This window comes from Elephantulus edwardii, unplaced genomic scaffold (assembly GCF_000299155.1).
Source record: "Elephantulus edwardii isolate Elephantulus edwardi_28Jun2011 unplaced genomic scaffold, EleEdw1.0 scaffold00026, whole genome shotgun sequence".
NCBI lineage: Eukaryota > Metazoa > Chordata > Mammalia > Macroscelidea > Macroscelididae > Elephantulus > Elephantulus edwardii.
Window position 1 is genome coordinate 21,058,516 of NW_006399776.1, and position 9,623 is coordinate 21,068,138.

Below are 9,623 nucleotides of genomic sequence, written 5' to 3' on the forward strand. Positions count from 1 at the left end.
TGTGCCTCCCTCACTGTGGGTTGAATTTCCTGTTAGGCTAAATGCTGGAGCTCAGATGTGATAGGTGCTTGCTTTGTGAGGCTGGTGGAACTTATTGGCTGCAAGATAATTTTTCTGGACTCAAGACTTGACACTGCAGTGTAGGGGCAAAGACACCCCAGCAATTGAGCAAGGAGGCATGAGGAGGCCACTGGGAGTTCTCCTGGAGATTCTGTGGGTCCACATTTGCTGTAAGTTGGGGCCACCCCAGATGGGTGACTGGTGAGATGAATGCACACAGATCTTCTAGCTTGTCCTTCATCTTTTTCTGAGTTTTTAGGTATTTTTAACAGTTTGGGAGCAGTGCCAATTATTCTTCTATGAAATAAATATGTGTTGTTGTTTTCTGTTTCCCCTTCCCCTCTTTCCAAGCAGGGGTGAGAGGAATGAAGGTGGAGCAGAGTCCTTCAGCTGTGAACCTCCAGGAAGGAACCAGTTCTACTCTGAGGTGCAATTATTCTGAGGCTGTGAACAATGTGCAGTGGTTCCGACAGAGTCCTGGAAGAGGTCTCATCAGTCTTATTTTCATAGCTTCAGGCATGAAGCAGAAAGGAAAGTTAAGTTTCACTATTAATTCTAAGGAATTATATAGCACTCTCCACATCACAGACTCTCAACTGGAAGACTCAGCCACCTACTTGTGTGCAGTTAAGACACAGTACTCCCAGCTAATCTGCAGGCTGCACCCAAACCGCAGCTGCAGTCACACCCTCACTAGGGGCAGGCCTATCACCCCCACAAGTAACATTTGCACAGCTTTTAAATTTTTCAATACGTGTTGTAACACTTCTGTCCTTGTTCAAATTTTACCTTGATCAAAATGTATTCAAGACTATCATTTCACCCTGTGTGAACCCAATGGGTAGGCCTCTCTGGCAGTTCGAATCCACTAGTGGCTGTAGGACAAAAATGAGCCATCTTTTCTCTTGCAAATTACAGCTTTGGAAACACAATGGAGGGTCAGTTCTGAGTTGGTTTCAACTTGACAGAAATGAGTTGTTGAGTTTTCTGTAAAAAAACAAACAAACCGAAAAACCCACAACTTTGTAGAAATAACCCTCTCCAACATAGAACCTGATCCAGACCATTGCCCTTGCAATTACTTGTTACACATCAGAAAGCTGGATAATGACTAAGGATGACAGAAGAATCAATGTCTCTGAGTTGTTGCACTGGAGGAGTATTGAACATACCGTGGACTAAAAAGATAATAATCAGGTCTGTCCTGGAGAGGGTGAACATAGGTTGCTCTTTGGAAGAAAGGATTTTGAGGCTGTGTCTTATATTTTGGGCATGTTGCCAGGAGGGACCAGTTCTTGGAGAAGGACATTATGCTTGGAAAAATGGAAGGTACAAGAGAGGAAGACCTTGGATGAGATGGATTGTCACAATGATTATTGTAATGCAGGAAAGGTGTGTCTGAGATGGTGAGATTGGCTTAGGATAGGGCAGGTTTCAAAGCTATTGTTCATTGGGTCACGAGGAATTGTAGTCAACTTGATGGCACATAACTACAACAGCAACAACAACATATATATAGGCAACAATATAGAGGCAGAAGACTCTCTATCTGTGTTTTATTGACTATGCAAAGACATTTAACTATATGGTTAGCATTAAGAAGAGTGGAAATTCCAGAATATTTAATTGTGCTCATACAGAATCTATACCCAGGTTGAGAAACTGTTGTTTGAACAGAACAAGGGTACACTACTGTAGTTTAAAATAAGGAAGGGTGTACATTAGGGTTGTATTCTTTTTCCAAATCTATTCCATCTTTCTCCCTAGGAGGCACTGATGGATTTGAACTGCTAATATTTTGGTTTGTTGTTGTTATTGTTATGGGCCATTGAGTCACCTGTTACTCATAGCGACCCTATGTACAACAGCCCTAAACCCTGCTCTCTTCTGTGCCAATCTTATTGTCTGTGACACACCTACTCCCATTACCCCAGTCATTGAATCAATCCACCTCAGAGAGGGTCTTCTTCTCCTGCGCTGTTACTCCACGCTCCCAAGCATGACGTCCTTCTCCAAGGACTGGTCTCTCCTTGCAATATGTCCAAATTATGTCAGATGAAGCTTCAGAATCCTTGCCTCAAGGAGCAGCCTGGTCTTACTCTATCAAGGACAAGCTGGCTTTTGGTGTGAAATCCAGTTTAATTCACTATATCATCAGACTCCCTTTGTGATGAAAAAGCTTTAAAAAACAAGCATTACCAAAAAAAAAACCATTATTGACAGAAAAGAAAATGACTAAATTTCTTCATGAACTTCAAATAATCAGATTTTTGAAAAGAGATCATGTGTTTGTATTTATTTATTTATTTACTCACTTACTTATGTATGTATGTATGTATGTATGCATGTATGTAGTCAAGCTTTTCATTACTGGACCTCAGAGCAAATATAATAAATATTCTTAATGATACTTAGTGACAGGTATTCTAGATAGCTTATTACTACATAAGTTACCTACTTGAGGACCAACAATAGCCTGTAAATAGTGTTAGGTTAGTGGACTTAAAGAAGAAATCAGAGAGAATGGGAGAAAGCTTAATGCAGCTTTATTAAAGGGGAGGAGAGGAGCTCCCAGGTGAGTTCCTCATCCTGGAGAGGCAGAATGGGAAGTCACACTGTGAACTTACTGGGGAGGAATTTTATAAACAGAGTCTTTAGGGAGTGACATTCCACTCTGATTTAGGGGCCACCTGTTAGCTCAGCCAGATATGCAAAGCCATTTGCTCTTCTTATCAGCAACAGGCAAGGCCATCAGCATTTGAGTTCTGAATTCTTCATTCTTCTCTTTGGTCCTCTTTGCCCAGACTAACAAATAGGTTTGATGGTTAAGGCTGTGTGCCAAGTTAGAGGCCTCATATTGTTTGGCTTGGCAGTTTTTTGGTTGTAGTCATTTCTTTGATGAGCTCTGAAACAGAATGATCGTTCTTTTGATGAAACTTAACATTATTCAAGTTCTGGAAAAGGGAATAGTTAAGTGTACATTGCAAAATGAACCACAGAGTAAGAGACCTAATGAAACCTAAAGTTTAATCCCTGGTGTGGATCAATTACAATCTGAATGAATCCCAACCTTGCAAGGTGTATATTTTAGTGTTATTGCATTGGCCAAAAATGAATTGTTGATGTGTGTTCGTCTTGATTCCATCTTATTCTGACACTAAGGATAGGGTAGAACTACCACATAGATACTCCCCAAGGCTGTAATTTCTAAGGATGCAGCTTTCTAATTTTTCTCTCATAGAGTGTTTGGCAGGTTCCAATATTCCATCTTCTAGTATTGCAGACCTTACCCATTACATCTCCAGAGTTCCTTTGTTGTTGTGGGGGTTCCTAGGAAATGAATATGAAACAATGTACAAACTCTAATGGAAAAAGGAGCTAGGTTTGGCATTGCACCGCCCTACGCCCTCCTCGGTCTCCTCCTCCCTGCAGATTTCATCCCTGGCACCCAGTGTATCCTGCTTGCCATGACTGCGCTCTTCCATGGCCGTGCTCACCCCACAACTCACAGTGCCAGAAGCTGCAGCAGTGATACCGTAAGCATGGCCGAGCTCAGGCTGCGCCACCTCTTTGATTTGCACAAAGAGTGCTTCAACAGCTTCAGCTTGACCCTCAACATTAGCAATGGGCAGATTCTGCTGGATTACTCTAAGAACCTGATGATAGAGGACTTGATGCAGATACTGGTGGACCTGGCTAAGGGTAGTGGTGTGGAGGCTGCCCAGGAGCACATGTTCAAAGGTGAGAAGATCAACCTCACAGAGAATTGAGCAGTGCTGCATGCACGTGGCCCTCCGGAACTGGTCAAACACGCCCATCATGGTGGACACCAAGCATGTGATCCCTGAGGTCAACAGGGTGGTGGACAAGGTCAAGTTTTTCTGCCAATGTGCCTGAAGTGGTGATTGGAAGGGGTTCATAGGCAAGCCCATTATGGATATGATCAACATAGGCATTGGAGGTTCTGACCCCTCATGGTGACTGAAGCCCTCAAATTATACTATGCAAGTGGTCACCGAATCTGTTTGTCTCCAGCACTGATGGGACCCACACTGCTAAAACTCTGGCTTCGCTGACCACCAAGTCCTCCCTGTTTATCATTGCCTCCAAGACCTTTATGATCCAAGAGACCATCACCAATGCAGAGAGGCAAAGGAGTGGGTCCTCATGTCTGCAAAGGACCCTTCTGCAGTTGTGAAGCATTTTGTTGCCCTGTCTACCACCATGACCAAAGTGAAGGAGTCTGGAACTGACCCTCAAAAGACGTTTGAATACTAGAATTGGGTTGAAGGATGGTACTCGCTGTGGTCAGCCAATGGACTCTCAATTGCCCTGTGCATAGGCTTTGACAACTTTGAGCAGCTAGCTGCTGTCAGGGGCATACTAGATGGGCCAGCACTTCCAGGCTGTGCCTCTGATGAAGGCCTCTGATGAAGATGCCCTTGTCCTGCTGGCTCTGCTGGGAATCTGGTATATTAATGCTTTGGCTGTGAGATTCAGGCTATACTGTCCTATGACCATTACGTCCATCGCTTTGCTGTCTACTTTCAGCAGTGTGACGTGGAATTGAATGGGAAGTACATTACCAAGTCCTGCATCCATGTAGACCACCAGACAGGCCCCATCTTGTGGGGAGGTGCAAGGGGCCAATGGCCAAAATGCCTTCTACCAGCTTATCCACCAAGGCACCTGGATGATACCTTGTGACTTCTTTATTCCTGTCCAAGCCCAGCACCCTATACAGAGTGAGTTACATCACAAGATCCTTCTGGCCAGCTCTTTAGCCCAGACTAAGGCCCTGATGGAGGGAAAGACAAAAGAAGAGGCCCAGAAGGAGCTCCAAGCCAGAGGAAAGAGTCAAGAGAAATTGGAAAAGCTGCTGTCACACAATGTCTTTGAAGGAAATTGTCCATCCAATTCCATTTCGTTCACCAAGCTTATGCCATTCGTTCTTGGAGCTTTGATTGCCATGCATGAGCATAAGATTTAGGGAATCAACAGCTTTGACCAGTGAGAAGTGGAGCTGGGCAAGCATCTGGCTAAGAAAATGGAACTTGAATTTGAGGGTACCAACCCAGGGACCTCTCATGATTCTTCCACCAATAGGCTGGTCATCAAACAAGGACAGAAAGCATGAGCTCAGACACCAATAAATTCATGCTCAGCACCAATCCCATTGTGACTGGCCCTTCTTATCTTTACTGCCACAGTCCTTCCCCACCCTACCCGGATTACTTTTGGGTTATAGACTTGGACCATGGTCCCTTGATGGAAGCTGTTCTGGACTTGCCACACCTTCTCTCTCAGTGTCCACTAGACTCTCTGTGGTGCCATTTATGGGAATGTTTCATTGCAACTACTTTTACAGATCCGTGTTCACACGATTCATGTCCCAGGTAGAAAAAGAAAAGTACCACAAAGAAGAAAAAGAAAATGGGAGTGAGGTTGCTTCTTAGGCATGCTACCTGCACAGGACCTTGCTCTCAGAAAGAGTTCTGGGCTTGGACTAATATTCAGTTGTTGCTCTCTGGAAATCCTTACAAGTTTTATCTTTGAACTTTCTGACTTGACAATATAAAACAACCACAATATATGGCATAAATATACTAGCAAATAATTAGAAATGAATAAATAGTAGAAAATAAACTAGATGATTTGATTGAGAACTCCTTAAAATAAAATCATTATAGGCACCACAAAAGTGAAATGAGAACCTACAGATTGGAAATAAGTATTTGGTAATGACATATTGGACAAGTGACTAATCTCTAAACTGGATAGAACTTCAACCCTTCATATAAAAAAACAAAGGGAGCTCTGGTGGCCTAGTGGCAAGAAGCTGTGCTGCAGTCCCAAAGGCATGCAGTTCGAATCCACCAGATGCTCTGTTGGAGAAAGAGGGGCAATCTCTTCCTGTGTTAATTGGAGCTGATTCAACAGTAGAGTACAAGGGGGGTGAAAGACAAACAATCAAACTAAAAATGAAAAGAAGCTGTGAATAGATACTTCACAAAAGAAGACATGTAGGAGGCCCACAAACACTTGAAGCTATTGTTGTTGTTATGTGCCAGTGAATTGACTATAGACTCATAGAGACTCTGCTGTGAACAATAGATCAGAACCTTGCCCTATTCTAAGCCATCCTCATGATCGCTGACATGCTCCAGTCCAGTGTTACAGTCCCTGAGTCAATATATCTCATTGAGCCAATACATCTCTTTTTCCTCTAACCCTCTGCCCTTCCCTTCATGTTTTTGTCCAAGGACTGGTCTCATCCAACAATGCTCTCAAAATATGTGAGATAAAGTTTCACCATCCTTGTCTCTAAGAGACAACCTGATTGTATTTACTGCAAGACAGACTTGTTTGGCAACCCGTGTGATGTGTGATATTCAGTATTGTCGGTCAACACTACATTTTAAAGGCATTGATTCGTCTTTTGGCAGCCTTATTAATTGTTCATCCTTCAGATGCATAGGGGGTAAATGAAAAATATCATGGCTTGCACCTTAGCTTTAAAATTGACAATGTTATTATTGCACATTTTGGAGAGGTCTTTTACAGCAGATTTTTCTCAGAGCAACATACCTTTTGATTTTTTTAACTGCTCTTACCATGAGTATGATTTGTAGATCCAAGTAAAATGTTGATTTCTTGGAGGAAAGATGAACAATCTTATGTAACTTGAAGCCTGTGAAAAATTGCTGGAGGGTCAGCTTTTAGTCAGTCCCAACTCAACAACAATGAAAGAAAGAAAATGAGAGAGAAAAACCAATGATGTTGATTGTGGATCCATCGAAATTAAATCATTGACAAATCCAATCTTTTCTCTGTGTATCTTGATGTTTTCTATTGATTCATTGGTGAGGATTTTTTTTTTCTCTTGAAAATCAGATGTAATCCATATTGAAGGCTGTAGGAGATGCATAAAAGCCATTGTTGTTATGTGTTGTCAAGTCACATAAAGGCCCTATGTACAATAATAGCTCTGAAACCTGCCCTATCTTAAGCCAGTCTCACTGACTCTGACACACCAACCCCACTTTCCCCAGTTACTGTGTCAATCCATTTCATTTAGAATCTTCCTCTCCTATGCTATCCCTTCACCCTTCCAAGCATGATGTCTTTTTCCAACAAGTCCTTTCTGACAACATACCCAAAGAATGTGAGATAGAGCTTCAAAATCCTAGCCTCCCAAAAGAAACTTGGTTTTCACCCTCTCTAGGACAAACCTGTTCGTTCTCTTAGTCGTCCAAGGTATGGTCAATACTCTTCTCAAGCACCACAACTCAAAGGCATCAGTACTGCTTCTGTCATCTTTTGTCATTGTCCAGCTCCCTGATGTATAGCAAGTATTGGCAAAGACCATAGTCTGGATCAGGCACACTTTAACCTCTAGCCTGCAAGTCAGTGCTCCCAAGAGGTCCTGGTTTTCTGCTAATTTTCCCAATGAAATTTGTCTTTTGATTTCCTGACTGCTGGTGCCAAGAGTGTTGTTTGTGGAACAATGTAAGCTGAAATTTCAAACAATCTCAATCTCTTCTCCCTCTATCATGGTGCTGTCAATTGGCCCAGTGGTGAGAATCTTTGTTTTCTAGAAGTCGAGCTTCAATTCATTTTGAAGACTCTAGTACTTGACCACCTATAGCTAATGTTTCAGGTCCCCTTTAGTTTTGGCAAGCAAGGTTGTGTCATTTCCATAACACAGGTTATTGATGAGTCTTTCCAATCCTGATGTCACATTCCTCCTCATAAAGCCCAGCCTCTCAAATGAACCAAAATTTGACCTGGAGTCTATCTCATCTGAATTTAAAAACCAACTCAGGAACAGATTTGAGGCCTTGAACACTAATGAATGAAGACCAGATGAACTGTGGAAGGATGTATCCATGAAGAATTCAAAAGAATGCAAAAAGAATACAAAGACAGAGGAGGGGGAAAAAAGACTGAGATGAATGTCAGAAGAGACTAAATATTGCACTTAGAATGCCAAGAAGCCAAAGCAAAGGGAAGAAAGCAGGAAATCAAGGACTGAAAAGAAGATTTCAAAGGACAATTCCAGAAGACAAAACCAAATATTATAGTGAAATGTGCAAAGAGCTGAAATTAGAAAATCGAAAGGGATGAACTTGCTCAGGATTTCTTAAGCTGAAGGAACTGAAGAACAGATTCACGCCTTGAGTTGAAATACCTAAGGGTGCTATGGGCAGAATATTGAAAGATCCAGGAAGCATTAAAAGAATATAGAAGTGTAAAATGGTACAACCATTCTGCAAGGCAGTTTGGTGTATCCTCAGAAAGCTGAACATAGAAATTCCATATGACCCATCTACCCCACTGCTTGGAATGTGCCCTGAGAGAATGAGAACTGAGGCACAAACGGAGAGTTTTATACCAATGTTCATAGCAGCGTTATTCACCACAGCAAGAACATGGAAACAACCTAAATGTCCAACCAAAATCGAATGAATTGACAAATTATGGCACATTCACACAATGGACTACTATGCAGCATGCGGGAGCAATGATTTTATAAATTACTACCTAACTTGGAAGGGACTGGAGAACATTAGGCTAAGTGAACCAAGTCTGTCCCATAAGGACAAATACTGTATAAGACCATTATTGTAGAACATGTATGAGGAACCAAGGGGGCATGGGGGGTGGTGAGCAGAGTGGTGAGGTTGGGCGTGGGGCGTGGGAGAGCAGTTAATCATTGAGTCGCACAATTTGATGGGTGAAGGGAAGGGTTGGTAAAGGAAATGGGAAAGATGGTGTAAAAAGCAATGTATATGAATTTTGAAAGTAAACTAGCATAACAAACATTTTATTTTAACAAATAATTTTGAAAAAGAATATGGAAGGAGTATACAGAGTCACTGTACCAAAAAGAATTGACTTACACAAAAGAATTTCATGAAGCAACATATGATCAGAGACAATGGTGATGAAGAAGCAAGTTCAAACTGCTCCTTAGGAATTGGCAAAAAACAAGGCCCCAGGAAGTGATGGAGTACCAATTAACATATTTCAACAGACAATGCTTCCCTGGACATGCACACCAACTAGTGCCAAGAAATCTGGAGATGAACTACCCGGCCGACTGACTGGAAGAGATTCATATTTATTGCATTTCAAAAAAAAGTTGAGCCAACAGGATGTGGAAACCATCAAAAAATATCACACACAAGCAAAATCCTGCTGAAGATTAGAAAAAACAACTGGAACATTACATCAACAAAGAACTACCGGAAATACAAGCTGGATTTAGAAGATGCTTTCGCACTAGAGACCTTATTGCCAATGTCAGATGGATTTCGACTAAAAGCAAAAAGTACCAGAGGAATGTCTAACTGTGTTTCATTGACTATGCAAAGGCATTCGACTGTGTGAATCACAATAAATTGTGGCTTACCTTGAGAAGAATGTGAATCCCAGAACATTTGATTGTGCTCATGTGAAACCTGTACTTAGACCAGGAAGCAGTCCTCAGAAACACTGTTGTTGTTGTTATGTGCTGTCGAGTCGCTTGCAACTCATAGCGACCTTATGTACAACAGCCC

At 41.9% G+C, this 9,623-nt stretch overlaps 1 pseudogene and 1 gene segment (V, D, J or C); both read left to right on the top strand.

The window, feature by feature from the left end:
• Window positions 1-425: 425 nt before the first annotated feature.
• On the top strand, window positions 426-854 carry LOC102845112. The segment is given in 1 exon segment: window positions 426-854. A coding segment is annotated over 1 exon segment (429 nt).
• A 575-nt stretch (window positions 855-1,429) lies between these two features.
• Window positions 1,430-5,197, top strand: LOC102845521 (annotated as a pseudogene).
• The last annotated feature ends 4,426 nt before the right edge of the window (window positions 5,198-9,623 follow it).